The sequence below is a fragment of the Neofelis nebulosa genome, chromosome 13 (genome assembly GCF_028018385.1).
Source record: "Neofelis nebulosa isolate mNeoNeb1 chromosome 13, mNeoNeb1.pri, whole genome shotgun sequence".
Classification (NCBI taxonomy): domain Eukaryota; kingdom Metazoa; phylum Chordata; class Mammalia; order Carnivora; family Felidae; genus Neofelis; species Neofelis nebulosa.
In genome coordinates this window covers 52,628,310-52,650,124 of record NC_080794.1, presented here as the reverse complement: position 1 = coordinate 52,650,124, position 21,815 = coordinate 52,628,310, and the positions used below count along the sequence as shown (strand labels likewise).

At 39.2% G+C, this 21,815-nt stretch overlaps 1 protein-coding gene across 14 annotated transcripts in view; it reads right to left on the bottom strand.

The window, feature by feature from the left end:
* The window catches only part of MARCHF8 (membrane associated ring-CH-type finger 8), a 123,870-nt gene that overhangs the window by 18,613 nt on the left and 83,442 nt on the right, over positions 1–21,815 (bottom strand). For 13 of the 14 annotated variants that reach the window (XM_058697042.1, XM_058697045.1, XM_058697038.1 and 10 more), the window contains one exon: positions 4,824–4,874. The exons of the other annotated variant lie outside the window; for it this stretch is intronic. In XM_058697042.1, the coding sequence (XP_058553025.1) occupies positions 4,824–4,874 (51 nt within the window). The remainder of the gene's footprint in view (positions 1–4,823; positions 4,875–21,815) is intronic. 14 annotated transcript variants of the gene reach the window in all.

Sequence of the window (21,815 nt, the reverse complement as noted above, 5' to 3'; positions counted from 1 at the left end):
CCAGGTACTTTATGGAGGTCTGCTTACTCCTCTCTTTTCTGTTTGGTTCAGCATTCAGAGCACAACATCAGGCATAGAGTTAAGTGTGGGACAAAATCTGAACTCATATAATCCTCACATATGCTGCACTGGGCCCCCTTGTCTATGTTACAGATAAGGACACCTCATGCCGAGGATACCCTATGCCGAGTGAGGAGACAGCCTTTAGGCAGGGGGCAACTGTGGTACAATTCCCCTGAACAGGGAAGCGTATCACTTCACCCTGATGTGCCACAAGCAATCACCACTCTGAGGCTGTATTCTGTACCTCGCCGCATTCCCTTCACCAGCCCGAGCTCCAAATTACCCTGGGAGTGAGGGCCATCTGACAGCCAGGTGCTGCACATCACATTCTTGCAGCAGACACCCCCCTCCACCCTCCCTTCTCCCTCACCACATGGCCTCCCAAATCCCCTTGTCTGTCACAGTGCTAATTCACAAAGGGCAGAATCAGGAGAAGTGGTGGGTGACAGAATAAGAGTTTAGTTGACATACTGAAGAACATATTTTTCATAGCTGTTTTAATTTCACATCAGAAAACTAGCAAATCAAAAATGTGATTTCAGATACCATACAGTGATACAAAACGTAATTAAATACAGTAAGCCCGTTTAAAGAAAATGATTACACAAACAGCACAGGTAGTGCACAGGGTGAGGGTGGGGTGTAGATGGTCATGCCTGGGGAACCCTGCTGACCCACACCCTAGGACCCCTCAGCAGGACAAAGGTCAGGGTGAGGCTGCATGGAGAGCTGCATTCAAGTGCCCCTCTTTCCATAAGCATGCCTTCAGGGTCTCACCCTACCTCAGCTTCTCTAGGCACTCCATCAACAGAACAGGTCTTTTACTAGGGGGCAATTCTACTACTTCTTTAAAAAAAAAAATAATGATTTGCTACACATTGCTGCAGTATCATTATAAACTATGATAAGTGCTTTAAATGAATGAGTTTGCAAGTGGCCAGGACCAGATCACCTTAGATCTGGCACATCAAAGTAGAGGGTTTGAATCTTATTCTAAATGCAGTAAGAAGCCACTGAAGGCTTAACAAGAGAAGCATTAGGATTCTATTTACCTAGTTGCTGGGTGGTAGCTGATTTGGGAGGCTGCAAGAATTCAGGCAGATTCTTAGAAAGTTACTGCAGTAATCCAGGAGGCTTGGGCCCAGGACACAGCTGTGACGATGGAGAGAACGATGAGCTAGACATAATGTCTAGCACAACGCTATGCAAACATTTGCTCAGCAAACATGTACTAAGCAACTCCAGGGCTCTGAAGTTTTACGGGCAAACAAGATATAACCCTAGCCTCATGGAACTTACTTACTTGTGGGGCAAAGGGGCAACAGTAAAAAAACAAACAAACAAACAAACAAAAAACATCAATAAAAACTCAGGCAGTGAGTGACAGGTGCTCTGTTGAAAACAGGGAAAGGTGACTAGGGGACCACTTAGGGGGTCAGGATGGACCACTAGGATGAGATAACAGATTTCATGAAAACTTGCACTTAGAATCAATAAATGATACCCACTTAATGTCATTACCATTGATACAAAACCAAGTACTGGGTAAAGACTCTGTGATCGAAACTGCTTAAATGTCTCAATATTCTTCCTTAATTAACTCTCTAAGAGGATCACACTTGGATGCCCATTTTAAAAACAGATGAGCCACCTAGCTGCCTCTCACACATCCCATCTAACCTTCCTGTTTCCTGTAAGGGGAGTTAGGTTTCTGAGGCTTCAAGAAAACATGGGGTGCCTCCAACAAACACTGAAACACCCCCTGTAACAAATCACTCTGTAACAAAATCTATCTAGCTGGGATACAAAGAGACAGACAGAAGGTTTATTTTTACCTGCTCTCAACTTCTAACTTCAAGTAACTTCAGTTACCTGTAATCGGTAAACTGCATGAGCATAATGCGCTCTGCAGGTGACTGATGACCAGCGCTGACAAACCAGCGCTGAACCCAGCTGGAGGCTGAGTCAACAGAAAAAGTCTCCTGAGAGACACAAGGGAGATTCCAGGCAGCATAAAACATGTCTGTGTTCTAACCCTTGTTTGTATCTTCTATCTCAAGGGTACTAAGTATCTGCTTGAGTATGTCTGCTACACTGAAGATGGAGTTTTATGCGCCATGGCCTAAAGGGGCATCAAACAACAGGCTCATTTTATAAATACTGCAAGAAAGAAATGCAGTCTCAAAAACAAAGTTATCTTTCAGAGCAGTCCGGCCCTCCCTCCCCCAGCACCATGTATCTGGTTCATGCCTAACAACTCTACATCACACAACTGTTCTTATTACAGAGGGTACATCTTGCAACAAAATTTCAGGCTGATGGCTCACCGGGAAGCAATGTGTGCACACACCTCTCCAGAGATTTTCCTGGAGGAACCAGGATTTCCCGCGTGCAGGAGGAACCTCTGCTTTGAAAACGGAAGAGACCCACAACTTCTTGGCCCTCCTCTGTGGCAGAAAACTCTGCTCCAGGAAACCAATTTGACAATAAATTTCACATATTGAAAAAAAAAAACAAACAGAAAACAAAACTCTGCTCCACACTTTAACTCTGTTTTTTTTTTAATTCTGGACACGATCCCTGGGTTGTGGGATCAAGTCCCATGTCAGGCTATGCACTGAGCGTGAAGCCTGCTTAAGATTACTCTCTCTCTCTCTCTCTCTCTCTCTCTCTCTCTGCCCCTCCCCTACTCTCCCTCAAATAAAATAATAATAATAAAAATAATAATAATAATAATGTTACATTCAACTTAACCAGACAGGCCATCTGGATTTGCATCTTCTTACTTTTCTCAGTGCTTAAACATTGGGCAGCACCTTCAAAAGTGGTAGGGTAATGGGGCGCCCGGGTGGCTTCATCGGTTAAGCATCCGACTTCGGCTCAGGTTATGATCTCGTGGTTCATGAGTTCAAGTGCCGCATCGGGCTCTGTGCTGACAGCTTGGAGCCTGGAGCCTGCTTCAGATTCGGTGTCTCCCTTTCTCTCTGCCCCTCCCCTGCTTGCATTCTTTCAAAAATAAATAAACGTTAAAAAAAAAAAAGTGGTAAGGCAAAACTTGCCATCTCACTCAGACAGTAATGATCTACCACTGTACAGTTCTATTAACTCCCGCATTCCTAGCTGAACAAACAGCAGAAGAAAAGAAATGGAGGTTGGAACAAGAATTCACTGAAAGGTATTCATGTGAGGTGGATGAAGCCTGTGGCTTTTGAATGACTATTCTGCGGGGAAGGTCAGGTCAGGAATGCACCGAGAAGTACTCTAAACGGCCTTCGATATCACATAGAGCATATGGACTTTTTTTTTTTTTTTAATTTTTTTTTAACGTTTTATTTATTTTTGAGACAGAGAGAGACAGAGCATGAACAGGGGAGGGGCAGAGAGAGAGGGAGACACAGAATCTGAAACAGGCTCCAGGCTCTGAGCCATCAGCACAGACCCCAAAGCGGGGCTCGAACTCACGGACCGTTAGATCATGACCTGAGCCGAAGTCGGACGCTTAACCAACCAAGCCACCCAGGCGCCCCTACTTTTTATGCATCATGAAGTGAATGAATGATATATGGTGAGGTCAGAAATATGCCTAAGAACAGACTAATTGTCTCAAAGGATTTGCTAGATTCTACTTTTACTTTTAAAAAGGGGGTGATACAAGTGAGAATAGGTATATAGTTTGTAAATTAAAATGGCATATAATGTGTTTATTTCTGACCACTTGGGAGGCTGGAGACAGCAGAAGAGGATCTGTCACATTGTTCAGATCTTCCTGTGAGGATCTGTGCCAGTGTCTGGTCAGCTGACACAGACATGGGGAGAAGGCCCATCTCTTCAAGGAGCCTACAAGGACATACTGCATGGACAACAGGTTGGCCAGAGCCCAGGATGGGCCAAGATGAGCAGGGCATGCAAACAAGGTTGCTGAGTGCGAGACACTGTCCGCTGGCTCCTGGGTCACCCCACAGCAGCTGACATGCTCCTGACAGGCTAGTCGAGAGACTACACCACAGGTGTGCCACGTGCTGTAGGATGGCCAATTCACCCTGTCAGCCCTCATTTTCCTAGCCACTTTCCAACTTGAGGTGGCTCTGGATCCAGTTCTGGGCAGTGAAATGTAAGCACATGTCAGGCAGCTGGCTAGGGCTTCTGGGAAAGCACTTCCTGCTGAAAAGGGTCACTCTCAGCTGACAGACCCCTCCATCCTTCATCATTTTTCTCATTCCTGCCAAGGCCACAGCCGTGGTACCTGGAGGTCCAGCTCCCATCTTGAGGCCATGAGGTAATAGAAAGCATAAGGATGACGACAATGTGCCAAGAAGGTGGCACGGAGAGGACAGAAAATTCCTGAATCACTGACATTTTTGAGCAACTACATCAGCCTTGGACCACCTATCTCCAGACACAATTAGAACCACATAAATCCATAATTATTTAAGTCACCAGAGTTGGTTATTTGTTAAGATCAAATGTGCTCCTAATGGAGGGGGCAGATTCTCTGGTGACTCTCTGAGATTTTTTTTTTACCTGAGAGTAAATGATTTCTACTGGGAGAAATAGGTTTTTCTCCTATTAGTCGCTAACCGTAACACATTCAGAATCGCCTCACTAGGAAAACATAACTGCCACACACCTTGTTGTATGGTCCTAGAGCAGACTGAGAACTGTATAAATAACTCTGCATCTCGAAAAGAAAGGAGTATAATCACATTTAAGCTAGGAGAAACCAAACCAAAACCCCAAATAACATACTTCTGGCACTCTACCTTAGAAATGTTACTTGAATGACTCATGGAATGTCCCAAAGTCTTCTCATTCTGCAAGAAAACCAAACAGGTGTTAAGTATCAAGAAAATGAAACAGGTGATTAAAATGTGCACAGACCATTAATCATAATAATCCTGGCAATCATTCCCTCAACTAGAATTTGCTGAGCGTAAAGTACTATATGTGCCAGCAAAAATGAATAAAACAATAGTCCCTGCCCTAAAGGAACTTAAGTTACCAAGAACAGGAATTTGGAATTAACAAAAAATAAGAGGGCTACAAGTGTCTTAAGGCACATTCGAATGGAGGTTCAGAGGTGAGAAATAGCATGTTCAGTTTACTGTGATGTGGTCCATGCTATGAGGAGCCACTGTAGGATGAGGAAGAAGAAAGCAGGACAGCTGACACCACCCAGGTTGTCTGGCTGTCGAGTGTTGAGTACTCAAAAGGGACATCCCACCACTCACATCTGTTCCCTTGTTTCTCCTCCTGGGTTAGAGAAATCGGAGAGTCATGCTAGTCTCCTCCATCTTTAGTCACAAAGTCTTATAACAAATTCTTCCTCTGTAATGTCTCAGTCTCCAACTCATTTGCATTTCCACTGTCAATGCTTTAGGTTTAGGTTCTCTTCATTTTCACTTCGAATTCTTGAATAATCTCCTACCTTATCTTTCTCCCTTGAAAATGACCTCCCCGACACAGAACTGCTATGGACTGGATTGTATTGTGTCCCCCCAAATCTGTATGTTGAAGTTCTAACCCCTAGTACTCAGAAGGTGACTGTATTTGGAGATAGGGTCTTTAAAGAGGTAATTATGATAAAATGAGGTAATCAGGGTGGGACTTGACCCAATATGAATGGTGTTCTTCTAAAGAAGCTGAAATTCAGACAAAGGTACACACAGAGAGAATACCAGGTGAAGACATGGGAGAAGGCAGGGGTGGCCATCTGCACACCAAGGAGAGAGGCCTCAGATGAAACCAAACCTGCTGACACCTTAATCTTGGACTTCTAGCCTCTAGAACCATGAGAAAATTAACTCCTGTTGCTTAAGCACTCACTCCGTGGTGATTTTGTTATAGAGGCCACAGCAAATGAGTACAGTAATCTTCCACACTATAATTTTCTTAAAAAAAAAACCAGTGAACATTCCAAATGTAAGTCTGATTTTCTAAAAATAAGAAAGTAACTCTTCTTGATTCCAACTGGCCTTGCTCTAAGCCCAAATGAGTAAAATAAAACAAAACAAAAAAACTATTAATGGAAGAGATGATCTCATTTCCATTTTTAAGATTATATATTCTCTATTCATCTCACATTTCACAATAACCATAGGGAAGACTAGAAAAGGGTGAGACACAATTAGCAGGTAAAATTCTTTTGGTCAGTCAGAAGTACAAAGGATCCAGTAGATCTAAAACTGCTTTGAAAGAGTGGATTCCATGCCACCAAGGCTCCGCCAAAAGAGAACTAGCAATCAAGAAAGTGTTAACTTTCCCCTTTCCCTCAACCCACCAAATTACATACTGCCTTGACTTTGGTATACACTTGGCTTTTGAACACTCAACATCCCTAAAATGTTAGCACAGAAACATTTCAAGAGCTCCCAAGTGGCCTGCCAGCTGGCGCTTGTTTTGACAATGTTGTCTTGTCTTCACAGCAATGTAAAATGTGCAATTTTTTGATTATTTTCTATATATTCTTATTTTATAAATCTGAGTGAAAACAGAAGTTCAAACTCTTGAGTATAATACAATACAGACACTGTTACTAAGTGCATAGCCTCAATGGAATGTTTCTTGGTCTTAAGCAAGTCAATCAGATAGTTATAAAAGAAAAGAACAAAATTATAAAGTATGGTTAAAGTGTTGGCAATGTCACCAAAGACTATTTCTAAGAGACCAGATGAATTAGGAATTTCATTCATTCATCTTATTCGTGCCTTCACTCACGGGGAATGGAGAGTCTGTCCACAGAACAGGTAAATCTGTAACCATTCAAGTTTCATTCATGAGTCAAGAATGTACTATGGACAAACACAGGGCACCGCTGTGAATCCAGGCTTAGAGGCTCATCTACTGGCAATTTACCACTAAATTTTAATTTAGCTTACTAAACTAAAACAAAGATACCACACGTCCTGGATTATCAGTACAGAAAACCATTACAACTGCTATGACATTACCCACTACCTTTCAAGAAATGGCCAGTTTAACACTACCTGGAAATCCACAAAGACGTTCTGAGGTACTAAGAGAAGCAGTAATTCCTTTCCCTGACTTTTTTTGACACTTACCATTCCATAGACAGGGTTATTAGGGTGGGTCTCACGGTTAAGCTAGGTAACTTTATAAATCCAGACTGAGATCGAAAAGTTGCTTATTACCTTATGAACTTGAGAAATAAATTTAATGATATAAGCCTGTGCCCTGTTTCCCTTGTTAGAACAATTCAACTAACCTGAATTTAAGTAAATATTTTTTAAAAGGCTTATAAAAACTTAAAAAAAAAGAACAATTCAATATTTTACATTGGTAAAAATCAAACAACTTAACCAGCCCCAGCAGATACAGATGTTATAAAGACTGAAATCTGTCAATATTTAGAATTGCTTCTCCACTGCCTGGCAGATTAACAATTCAGTTCCAACAGACCATTGTAATTTCCCTTAAATGCTGCTACATTTATTCGGACTTACTGAAAATCTAAGAAGTTCAGGACCATAACAGAACTATTTTTCAGGAAGCAAATCCCAGCATGCATTCAAACCAGTGACTCATTCATTCCATAGTTATTTACCATGCGACTACCACATGCAAACAACCATATTAGGCACAAAACATGGACAAAAATGAATCTCGCTCCTAGGCCTGTTCTAATGACGATGTCACCACAGAACTGCTTTGAAATTGTGTTTTGATGAGAAATATACAACCAGGGGGGAAAATGAACAAAAACATTTTTAAGAACGTTAAAAAGCACATACATGAATTATAGCAGGGTACACTGGTACGCTTCGGAATAAAAAGAAGTAAAGTTTACCAAACATCAACGTTAAGAACGGGAATTAGGCATACCAAAGAGAAAAAGAGTTCCATTCCAGTTTAAGCCAAAACTAAGCTTCAATGCCCAAGTGATACAGACTTCAGCAAACTATTTTTATAAATCTTTAATATGCTCAGTCACCACTTAATGGGTCCACCACGTTGTAATCCTGGGAGAGAGAAAAGCCTCACTGCTGGTAGCAAAAACTGTTACCTTCCTTCCTCCGAGAAGGCACCAGGTGATGCCACACTGTGATACCACCCGCTCCCCTGGCCTTCTCTCCTCTCCATTTGTCTCTGGTGGGCTCTTTTTGTCTACGTTAAGCAAGAGCTCCTCAGAACACAGTTCCATATCCTCTTCTCATTTGTGGTCTCCCTTAGAGCAGTGCTTCTGAAACTTTGTGCACTTGAATCATTTAAGGACTTTAGTAAAAATGCAGATTGTGATTTGTTAGGTTCGAGGTGGGTTGAGATTCTGCATTTCCATAAGTTCCCAGGTGACTCCCATGCTATTGGTCCCCAGACTACACTTTTTTTTCAACGTTTTTTTTTTTTTTTTTTTTTTTTTTATTTATTTTTGGGACAGAGAGAGACAGAGCATGAACAGGGGAGGTGCAGAGAGAGGGAGACACAGAATCGGAAACAGCCTCCAGGCTCCGAGCCATCAGCCCAGAGCCTGACGCGGGGCTCAAACTCACGGACCGCGAGATCGTGACCTGGCTGAAGTTGGACGCTTAACCGACTGCGCCACCCAGGCGCCCCCAGACTACACTTTAAGATGCAAATTTCATTCCAAATCCTGGGCCAGCATAATCCATAAAGGCTATGATTCATTTTTTTAATTGAAGTATAACTGAATATAATTCTTTTTTTTCAGTTTTTTTAAATATGAAATTTATTGTCAAATTGGTTTCCATACAACACCCAGTGCTCATCCCAAAAGGTGCCCTCCTCAATACCCATCACCCACCCTCCCCTCCCTCCCACCCCCCATCTACCCTCAGTTTGTTCTCAGTTTTTAAGAGTCTCTTATGCTTTGGATTCATTTTTTTAAAAAGCAAACCATGACTAATATAAAAGTGAATTTCTGCATACAATATGGCAGTGAGCTCACAACTGAGTTAATACAAATAAATCAATCAGTGTATGACTGATACATACACTGGGAAAGGAGTCTGAGGGTGTGAGAAAGAGAAGTTTTATTAATGTAAGATGTTACCAAATCACAAAGATAAAGAGAAGCTCTGTTGAAGAATAAGGGACATTTCACAACTTAATCAGTCCTGTCAATGGCGTTTTCCAAGTCCATGTGTGGCTCCAATAGCATGTACCTTGCGGGTAGAACAGAGATGCAGAGCCCACAGAGACCAAATACGCTCTAGAAAGTAGAAGCCAAGAATTAACAAGAAGACAATGAGGTGAGATGTCTAAGCAAGTTTTAAGGATTTTGTATAAAGGAGTCAAACAATTAAACTTCATGTGGGAGCTTCCCTGAAACTCTGACCAGGACCAGTGATTAAAAACACAAGAAACAAACAAGGAAAAAACAAAACAAAACAAAAACACTCTGTGTAACAGATAACTATGTATCTACCCAATACTCATCCCTGCCAACAGAACAAATTTGTTCTGAGCAGGAATGGACCCAACCCAAAGACTCTCTCACTCTCTTTTGCAGTTAAGGCTAAATATGTAAGAAAGTTCTCCCTAGACATTAAACTTGAGGTTTTCTGGGACAACATTTTGCTTTCCTGATATAGGCATTGCTCCTTTCTCCAGCATTCCTCCTTACCTCAGTCACGCTGGAATAAAGATAGCATGCCAGGAGGTGCAGCAATCACGGTGGGACAGTGAGGAGAAAAAGTATACGCACAGGTCTCCAACTTTTTAGTCTTAGGGCACCTTTACAATGTAAGTTACTGAAGACTCCTAACATTTTGAGTATGTGGGTTATATATATTTATATTTTCCACATTACAAATTAAAACAGGGGCACCTGGGTGGCTCAGTTGGCTAAGCGTCTGACTTTTGATCTGGGCTCAGGTCATGATCTCACGGTTCACAGGATCAAGCCTCACACCAGGCTCTGCATGAATAGCACAGAGCCTGCTTGGGATTCTCTCTCTCTCTCTTTCTCTCTCTCTCAGCCTTCCCCACCCCCACTCATGTGCTCTCCCTCTCTCAAAATAAAACTTAAAAAAAAAGAAAAGAATGTTTACAATATGAATCTCTTAATTCAATTAGAATAATAAGCCCAGTTAATATAAATAACATTTCCACGAAAATAACTATCTTTCTGAAGAAAAATAAGTGCACAGAGTAACACAGTTTTATATTTTTGTAAATCTTTTGGATTTATAAAGTTATTGTCTAATTAATAGAAGACAGCTGGATTCTCATATGTGCCTGCACATTCAATCTCCTCTGTTGTTTTTAACTGAAGTAAATGAAGAAAATTTGGCCTTATACAGTTAGGTATTTATAAAAGGAATGTGTATTTAAAAACTATTTGAGGTAACTGGATATTCTTTGTACTACACAAAAACTCAAGTAATTAGCTGTGATGTAAACTCTAAAGTGACATTAATAAATTTTTAATACTCCATTAAAATCAACTGGCCCATCTTTTACTTTGATTTACTCTCTTAATCATGTATGACTCTATAACATCACACCCTTGGCCATTTAGAAATTATTGGTTCACTGAGTTATACAACTCTTTCAATACTGACACAATCCGTTATGCAACATGAAAAAAAATCACTCATTAATATGACAACCAGCATCTTTAACTATTGAAAAGTTACCAAGCTCACAGTGATGGATACGAGTTTTCCAAAATTCTAATTTTTGCTTAGAGATGTCAATTTTTTTCATTGGCAACAAAAACTGTTACTTGCTTTCCTTGAAAAGAAAAACTGGCTCATTCATTCAATTTAGACAAAATGTCTGACAAATCTCCAAGTCAGAATAACTAGAATTTGCCAGTAATTCTTTCAAATAAAAATTATATTCCATTAAAAACACTGACTAGTTAACTTAGCAACTCAATCATAGACGTGCTTTACCCTGAGGCAATCGCTGCACGCTGGCATGCAGTAGAAATGATGTATACCAGATATGCAAAGATGGAATAAAACACATAATCTATAATGAGGAGAACAGTCAATTAAAAATGACACACATATTAAAATTAGTAGACAATGAAGTCAAAGTATTGTTACAACTGTCTTTGAAATGTTCCCAACGTTAAAGAGATGTTAAGGTATAAGAAATATATCAAACTTCCAAAGATAAGCAAGCACTAAAAAAGCTACACAAAGAGATACACTTGCTAACACCATACATAAAATAAAAAGAAATTCTTAAAAGTGTTCGACTAGCCCACATGATGGTAAGAAAAAGAGAAGTAAGAGAGATGGGGAGAGAGAACAAAACAGTAGAACAGAAAATAAAAAGTAAAATGGCACCCTTAATTCCTAAAGTATCAGAAACTATCCTAGGGGCGTAGAGCAAATAGAGAAACATTTATTCAAGAAAACTGACTACACCCTGGTAAGAACACTGGGATCTGTGGCATCTGAACCACAACCCAGTCCATCCTCAGGCTGACAGAAGCTCTACTCTGGGAGGGTGCAGCCAAGAGAAAATGGCTCTATTTCTCCCCAGCTCCCAAGAGCACAGAATGGTATCTCCAGGAGAGAGGCAGGCCCCAAGCATTACACATCCTACTCCACCATCTCCATACTGTAGAAGCCACGTTCCAGGCAAAAGTGATTAGAAGTCGGTCTGGGCTCTCTCCTGCACAATGCCCACTGGCAAAGCAGAAGCTCTACTCCAGGCATGGCAGACTGAGTGTAATGTGGTGCCAACTTTGCTTGGCCCCACAGACTAATAGGGTGGAAGTTCCACACCAAGAAAGGCAAAACAAGAAAGCCACAGGCTACTGCCCTGCCAATGTACTGCTCATAAAGCAGGTGTGGCACTTCAAGAGATGTGGGTCACCTTACCTGCCCCCAGCTCTGGAGCGTAAGCTTTGATTTTGCAAAGGTGGAAAGGCAGGCCAAGAGAAGAGAGCTCCTCTGCTATCTCAAAGGAAACAAACATTAACTATAATAGAATACGTAGAAATTCAAGGCTAATGGTGCTGGCAAAAACGATGACATTTTATGAGGAGACTGGTAGCTCCAAGAGAGCAACAAGCAAAATCACAAAACAACTAAAAGTGTACCACAGAAAAGCAGGGGCAGAGACAACTAAGAAGGTCCTCCAGAGGATGGAAGAAACCTCAAATACTGGTCTTGAAAACAGCAGCAGGGGCACTGGGATGGCTCAGATGGTGAAGCATCATGACTTGAGCTCAGGTCATGATCTTGGGCTCAGGAGTTCAAGCCCCACATCAGGCTCTGTGCTGACAGCTCAGGTCCTGGAGTCTGCTTTAGATTCTATGTCTCCCCCCACCCCCCTCTGCTCTCTCTCCTCTGCTCTCTCTCTCTCAAAAATCAACATTAATTTTTTTTTCTTTTTTAAAGAAAACAACTGCAGCAAAGGGATCTGAATTTACTTGGATCAGACCATGGAACAATGCCCTATGAAACTGTCCAAAATAGCAGAGCAATCAGCCAGCAGTTAATGGAACTAAAAACTCAGTGTGAAATCAACAGAGACATGAAAACTTAACATATCAGGGAAAGGCACAGTCAAAAAGAACACTGCTTTAAACAGTCATCTCAACTTGAGAGAATGCAAGCCCAAGGCTCACCTCTCCGAAAAGCAAAATCAAACTATATATTGTGAGGAAAACCGATTTTACTGTAAAAATCTGTAAGTTTTACTGTAACTTTTACAAGTTACTAAACAAAGAACAACCCCCAGGAGGTAGGGGGGGAGGGCTGTAGAAAAATTTAATTCAGAGATGCTAAAAAGTATTATCTAAAATATACAGCATTGAGTAAAAAAAGTACAAGACCTGCAGAGAAAGAGGAAAGTATAACCCAAAGAGGAAAAAAAGGCAGTTAACAGAAAAGTCCCTTGAGCGTGCCCACAAATCATCTTTAGTACACAAAGGCTTCAAAGTAACTATTATAAATATGTTCACAGAACTAAAGGAAGCCATGCTTAGAGAGGCAAAGGAAGATATGATGACATTATCTTATCCAATTGATGAAAGCAATAAAGAGATAGAAATTGTAAAAAAAAAAAAAAAAGTAAACATGGAAAATGTGGAATTGAAAAGCACAACTGAAATGAAAAATTCATTACAGACATTCAACAGACTTGAGCTAGCAGAGGAAAGAGTCAGTAAACATGTAGACAGATCCTAAAAGATTATGCAATCTAAAGAACAGAGATCAAAAACAATAAAGAAAACTAAATGGAGCCTTAGAGAAACATGGAACATGATTAAGTACACTACTATATCCATAATGTGAGTACAGGAGAAAGAAAAGAAAGGAAGATAAAAAATATTCAAAGAAATAATGGCTGAAAACTCTCAAATTTGATAAAAGCATTTATCTCCACATCCAAGAATCTAAATTAAACCTAGTAGGATAAAAGCAAAAGAATCCACACCCAAACACATCAAATCAACATGCTGAAAGACAAAGAGAAAACCTTGAAAACCTTGAAAGCAGCAAGGGACAAATCACTAGTTACATACAACAAGACCCTGAAAAGATTACTAGGTGACTTCTCATCAGAAACCATGGAAGCCAGAAGACTGAGGGGGGCATACTTGGAGAACTGAAAGGAAAGGAATTTCAACCAAGAATATTATTCCAGCACACCTATCTTCAATAATGAAGTGTAAAATGAAGATAACAAGAAGATACCAAGAATGACAAAAACTGACAGAATGCGATGCGGGCAGATACCCCATAAAAGAAATGCAAAGAGAAGTTATTCAGGCTAAAAACAAGTTAACACCAAACAATAACCAGAAACCACATGAAAAAAAAAAAAAAAAAGAATGCCAGAAAAGCTAATTATATAAAAATAAAAGCCAGTTTACATACATGTATCCCCTGTCCATTCATCTGTTAAATGATTTTAAAAGGAATTACATAAAAACATGCACATATTGTATTGTTGAAATGATAACACAAAAAAATGTGATATATCTGACAAAAACAAACAAAAGAGGTGAGTGGGTACAGAACTGTACTGGCAAAAGGAAGTGATGCCGATGGCAGCTCAAATCCATAGAAATAAGTAAGAACAAGAAATGCTAAATAACTTTAAAACAACAAACTCTGTAAGTTCTCTCCTTTCTTTTACTTCTTTAAAAGAGAAATTAGGGGTGCCTGGGTGGCTCAGTTGGTTAAGTGTCTGACTTGAGCTCAGGCCATGATATTGTGGTTCATGAGTTCAAGCCCCATGTTGGGCTCTGTGCTGACAGCTCACTGGAGCCTGCTTTGGATTCTGCGTCTCCCCCTCCCTCTGCCGCTCCCCTGCTCACGCTCTGTCTCTCTCTCTCTCTCTCTCTCTCTCTCTCTCTCTCTCTCTCTCTCTCAGACATAAACATTAAAAAAAATTTTTAAAAAGAGAAATTAATAACTGCAACAATGTATTATTGGATTTGTAACATATATAGATGTAACATGGTAACAACATTAGCAAGAAAGGCAAAGAGGGAAGACTTACATAAGAGGCATGATTTTATATCTTTTTTTTTTTTTTTTTTTTTTTTTTTTATTTATTTATTTTTGGGACAGAGAGAGACAGAGCATGAACGGGGGAGGGGCAGAGAGAGAGGGAGACACAGAATCGGAAACAGGCTCCAGGCTCCGAGCCATCAGCCCAGAGCCTGACGCGGGGCTCGAACTCAAGGAGTGCGAGATCGTGACCTGGCTGAAGTCGGACGCTTAACCGACTGCGCCACCCAGGCGCCCCAATGATTTTATATCTTACTGGATATATCTGGAATTAAATTAATATGATGAATCTGAAGTTAAATTTTGTTTTTAAAAATATATACACTAAACCCTGGAGCAAACACTAAGAAGACAACTTTAAAAATTCAATTAATGCAAAAGAAGCCAGTAAAGGAGAAACAGAGAGAAAAAGCACAAGATATATAGAAAACAAAAAGTGAAATGACTGACAAATCAAACCGTATTAACAGCAATAAATATTAACAACCCAATCAAAAGGAGTTGTCACAGTGGATAAAAACATAAAATGCAAGTCTACAATGTCTAGAGAAGACACATTTTACACTGAAAATTACAAACAGGATTAAAGTTAAAAGAAGGAAAAAGATAAATATTGCAAAAAAAGGTAACCATAAGAAAGCTGGAAAAACCATACCAATATCAGACAAAACACACTTAAGAAAATTATACTAGAGATAAAGAGGGTGATTTATTATAAGACATCATGAAAATATAACCTCATAAGAGAGCCAAAAATTACAGGAAGCAAAAACTGACAAAGTAAAAACCAGGCAATTCAACAATACTGGCAGACCTCAATTCCCCATATTCAACAATGGACAGAACAACCAGGTAGAAGACCAACAAAAGATAAGACTGGAACAGCGCTGTAAACCAACTAGACCTAACAGATCTCTACAGAAACACTAACCCCTAGAGAGAATACACCTTCTTCTCAAGTGCACATGGAACTCTCTCCAGGATGGCACTACTAAGCAGACCATAAAACCAGCCTCAATAAATTCAAAAGATCTGAAATAATACAAAGTATGATATCTCACAACAGAGTTAAATTAGATGTCATTAACAGAATAAGAAAAATTCACAATTAAATGGAAATTAACAAAATCTGAAATAACCAGTTCATCAAAGAACTCACAAAGAAAATGAGAAAATATGAGACTAATAAAAATGAAAACACAAAATACCAAACTTATCCAATGCAGCTAAAACTGTGCTTAGAAAGATACTTAGAGCTGTAAACACTGATGGATATAAAGAATAAGCTCAAATACATTACTTCTGCAACAAGACACTGGTTAAAAAAAAAAAAAGAGTAAACTACACCTAATTAGCAAACAGAGGGAAACATTACATGAACATGTTAATAAGGATTAGAAATTGGATGGAGAAAAATCAACAAAACCAAAAGTTGGTTCTTTGACAACACTAACAAAACAAAATAAAAAATCAAGAACCTTTATGTAGCTTCACCAAGTAAAAAATGAAATACAACTCAAATTACTAAAATTAGGAATAAAAGAGTTTGTATTACCAATCTTACAGAAATATAAAGGATTATAAACGAATGCTATGAACAATTTTATAACAAAATAAAAGAGAGACAGAGAGAGAAGTTAAATAGGAAAATTCCTACAGAGACAGACACAAACCAGCAAAAGTGACTCATGAAGAAATAAAAAATCTGAATAAGCCAGATTGAATTACTTATGTAAAAATTTCCCACAAATAAAAGACTTAAGCACAGATGACATCACTGGTTAATTCCACCATTTAAGGAAGAAAAATACCAATTCCTCAAAAGCTCTTCCAAAAAATTAAAAACAGAATAAGAGAAAAGAACAATTTCCAACTCACTCTGTGAGGCCAATATCACTTAAGAAAAAAAAAGAAGACCAAAGATAGCACAAGAATAGAAAACAGCACATCAATATTTCTTATAAATACAGAATCAAGAATTCTCAGCAAAATATTAAACCAAATCCAGCAACAGATAAAAAGGATATACACTATGACTAAGTGGCATTTATACTAGGAAGGCAAGGTTGAAATAGATGAAACTGAACATAACACACAAGATCAAAAGAATTTTAACAAACTCAAAATGGATAAAGGACGTGAATGTGAGACAGGAAATCATCAAAACCCTAGAGGAGAAAGCAGGGAAAAACCTCTCTGACCTCAGCCACAGCAATTTCTTACTTGACACATCCCCAAAGGCAAGGGAATTAAAAGCAAAAATGAACTATTGGGACCTCATGAAGATAAAAAGCTTCTGCACAGCAAAGGAAACAATCAACAAAACTAAAAAGCAACCAATGGAATGGGAAAAGATATTTGCAAATGACATATCGGACAAAGGGCTAGTATCCAAAATCTATAAAGAAGAAATGGGCAGTGAAGAAATGGGCAGAAAACATGAATAGACACTTCTCTAAAGAAGACATCCAGATGGCCAACAGCCACATGAAAAGATGTTCAACGTTGCTCCTCATCAGGGAAATACAAATCAAAACCACACTCAGATGTCACCTCACGCTGGTCAGAGTGGCTAAAATGAACAAAACAGGAGACTGTAGATGCTGGAGAGGATGTGGAAAAATGGGAACCCTCTTGCACTGTTGGTGGGAATGCAAACTGGTGCAGCCGCTCTGGAAAACAGTGTGGAGGTTCCTCAAAAAATTAAAAATAGACCTACCCTATGACCCAGCAGTAGCACTGCTAGGAATTTACCCAAGGGATACAGGAGTACTGATGCATAGGGGCACTTGTACCCCAATGTTTATAGCAGCACTCTCAACAATAGCTAAATTATGGAAAGAGCCTAAATGTCCATCAACTGATGAATGGATAAAGAAATTGTGGTTTATACACATAATGGAATACTACGTGGCAATGAGAAAGAATGAAATATGGCCTTTTGTAGCAACGTGGATGGAACTGGAGAGTGTTATGCTAAGTGAAATAAGTCATACAGAGAAGGACAGATTCCATATGTTTTCACTCCTATGTGGATCCTGAGAAACTTAACAGAAGACCATGGGGGAGGGGAAGGAAAAAAAAAGTTAGAGAGGGAGGGAGCCAAACCATAAGAGACTCTTAAAAGCTGAGAATAAACTGAGGGTTTATGGGGGGTGGGAGGGCGGGGTGGGTGGGTGATGGGTATTGAGGAGGGCACCTGTTGGGATGAGCACTGGGTGTTGTATGGAAACCAATTTGACAATAAATTTCATAATAAAAAAATTTAAAAAAAGACACAATAAACATCTGACAAAATCTTGCACCTTTCCTGATAAAAACTCTCAACAAACTAGGAACTGAATTTCCTCAACCTGACAAAGAGCATCTACAATAAATCCACAGTAGTTAGTTAACATCACACTCAGTGATCAAAGAATAAATGTTTTTACAGTAAGATTAGGAACAAGACAAACAGTTCACTCTTTCAACTTCTATCCAACACTGTAGTGATGATTCTAGGTAGGGTAATTAGGCAAGAAAAAGAAAGAAAGAAAAAAAGACATCCAGCTTGGAAAGGAAGGTAAAAGTATCTTTGTTTGTAGATGACATGAGATTGTATATAGAAAATCCTGAAGACAAAAACAATATACAAAAATAAAGTCCACTTATATACGTTGTAAATGAACCCCAAACCAAAATTTAGAAAAGTCATTTACAGTATTGTCAAAAAAAAAAAATGGTTAGGAATAACTTCAGCATGGCAAGTGCAAAATTTATACCTTGAAACTACAAAATATTTTTGAAAGAAATCAAAGACCTAAATAAATGGAACATCCTTTCTTAATGATCCAGATGACTTAAAATTTTTAAGATAGCAAAACTTTTCCTTTTGACCTACAGACTGAAGGAAATCCCCATGAACATCCCAGTTGACTTTTTTTTAGAGCAACTAACAAGCTGATCATAACATTCATTACATGGGACCAGCAACAGCCAGACTAATCTTGAAAAGGAAGAACAAAGCTATACTGATACCACAACTTGGTACAAAGCTATAATAATCAAAACAGGTGACATTGGTATTAGAATGGTACAAGAATCAATGGAATAAGACTGAAAGTCCAGAAGTAAGGCTTTCCATTTTTGGTTACCTAGTTTTCAGTATGAGTGTAAGACAAGTCACTGGAAAAATAGTTTTTTTCAACACATAAGGCTGGGACATCTGGACATCTACATGCAAAAGAATGAAGGTGGACTCCTTCCTCATCCTATATAGACAAAAATTAACTCAAAATGGATCACAAAACCAATATAAGAACTAAAACTATACAACTCTTACAATATAATATAGGAGTAAATCTTAATGACCCTGAGTTAACAAGCAAAGCCTTCTTAGACACACAGCAGCAAAAGACACACAGTGGCAAAAGAAAAAGGTAAACTGGACTTCATCAAAATTAAAGACTTCTGTGATTTAAAGTAAAACATCAAGGGGTGCCTGGGTGGCTCAGTCAGTTAAGCATCTAACTCGCAGTTCCAGCTCAGGTCATGATCTCACGGTTCATGAGATCGAGCCCCACCCACATTAGACTCTGGGCTCTGCACTGACAGAACATGCTTGGGATTGTCTCTCCACTTCCCCCACTCTCTGTGCCCTGCCCCCCCCCCTCAAAAATAAATAAACTTTAAAGGAAAATTCTAACTTAAAAAATATAAAGTACAACATCAAAAAATGAAAAGAAATGGGAAGAACAGAATGAAACAGAATGGGAGGAAATATTTGCAAATCATACATTTAATAAGGGACTTATATCTAGAATAAACAATGCTGGGGCGCCTGGGTGGCGCAGTCGGTTAAGCGTCCGACTTCAGCCAGGTCACGATCTCGCGGTCCGTGAGTTCGAGCCCCGCGTCGGGCTCTGGGCTGATGGCTCGGAGCCTGGAGCCTGTTTCCAATTCTGCGTCTCCCTCTCTCTCTGCCCCTCCCCCGTTCATGCTCTGTCTCTCTCTGTCCCAAAAAAATAAATTAAAAAAAAACGTTGAAAAAAAAAAAATTAAAAAAAAAAAAAACAATGCTTACAACAATAAAAAATAACTTCTAAAATAAGAAAAGGCTCTCAACAGACATTCCTCCAGAATAGATCTACAATGGCAAAAAAAAAAAAAAAAAAAAAAAAAGGAAAATAATAGAAAGGAATTTCCTCCGTTTGATAAAGAGCATCCACAAAAAAACTACAGGTAACATTACATCTAATGAAAGACTGCTTCTTCCCTAAGATTATGAAAAAGGCAATGATGTCAGTTGTCGTCGTTGTCCTCCTCTTCTTCCTCCTCCTCCTCCCCCCCCACCTTCCCCTCCCCTTTCTCCCCCTCCTCCTCCTCCCTCTTTTCTAATTTAATTGGAGTAAAATACATGTAACATAAAATTTATCACTTTAACCATTCTTAAGTGTAAAGTTCAGTATTGTTAAGTATATTTATGTTGTTGGGCAACCAATCTCCAGAACTTTTCATCTTGCAAAACTGAAACTCTATACACATTAAACAACAATCCCCATTTCATTGTCTCTCCAACGCCTAGCAACCACCATTCTACTTTCTGATCCAATGACTACCTTAGATACAACAGGTAAGTGGAATTATTACCTAGCATGATGTCCTCAAGGTTCATCCATGTTGTAGCATACGTCAGAATTTCATTTCCTTTTAAAGGCTAAATAAAATCCTATATTTTGTTTACCTAATCATCCGTCAATGGTCAACTGTGCTGCTTCACCTTTTGGCCATCATGAATAATACTATTATGAATATAAGTGTCCAAATATCTCTTCAAGACCCTGCTTTCAATTCTTTTGGATATATACCCAAAAATGGGATATGCTGGATCATATTCTATTGTTAATTTTTGAGAAACCATCATACTGTTTTCCATAGCAGCTGTACCATTTTACATTTCCAGCAACAAGGCACAAGGATTCCAATTTCTCCACATCCTCACCAAAACACTTTTTCAAGTAGGTATCCTGATGTGTATAAGCTGATATCTCATTGTGGTTTTGAACTGCAATTCCCTAATGACTAGTGATGGTGAGTATCTTTTCATATACTTGTTGGTCATTTATGTATCTTCTTTGCAGAAATGTCTAATCCATTCAAGTCCTTTCCCCATTTTAATTAGGTTATCTGTTGTTAAGTTGTAGGTTTTTGTTGTTGTTCTTGTTGTTTTTTTGAGAGAGAGAGAGAGAGAGAGAGAGAGAGAGAGAGAGCGAGAGAGAGAGCGCATGCACGAGTGGGGGAGAGGGGCAGTGAGAGAGAGAAAGACAGAATCCTAAGCAGGCTCCATGCTCAGGGCAGATCCCAGTGCAGGGCCTGATCCCATGACGCTGGGACCATGACCCAAGCCGAAATTAACAGCTGAACACTCAACAGACTGAGCCACCCAGGCACAAGTTGTAGGAGTTCTATATATTTCTGAATATTAACCCCTTATCAGATATATGATTTGCAAATGTTTTCTCCTATTTCACAGATTGCCTTTTCACTCTGTTGATTATGTGCTTTGATGCACACAAGTTTTTAATTTTGATGCAGTCCAATGTATCTATTTTTACTTTTGCTGCCTATGCTTTTAGTGTCAAGAAATCATTGCCAAATCCAATGTCATGAAGCCTTTCCTCCTATATTTTGTTTTTCCAAGAGTTTTGCAGTTTATTTTAGTTAGGACTTTGATACATTTTGAGTTAACTTTTGTAGGCAGTGTAAGAGTCCCACTTTCTTCTTTTGCATGTGGATATTTAGTTTTTCCCAGGACCATTTGCTGAAAAGAATGCCCATTCCCCCCTGATAGTCTTAGTACTTTTAAATCATTTAGCACTCAAAAATCATTTGAGCACACATGTGAAGGTTTATATCTAGGCTTTCTATCCTATTACATTGGCCTAAATGTCTGTACCACGGCCAGTGCCACCGTGTTTTGATTACTATTGCTTTGTAACAAGTTCTGAAATCAGGAAGTGTGAGACTTCCAACTTTGTCCTTTTTTTTCAGTATTGTTTTGGCTATTCTGGGTCCCTTGAGATTCCATATGAATTTTAGTATATGTGCTGTAAAAGCAAGCACTCCATATGAATTTTATGATAAATGTTTTACTTTAGGTAGTATTGAACTTTTAACAATATTAAGTCTTGTGTTCATTCCATGAACACAGAATGTCTTTACATCTATCTATGTCTGATTTCATTTCTTTCAGCAGGACTTTACAATTTTCAGAGTCCATGTCTTTCATCTCCTTGGTTAATCAACAAAAAA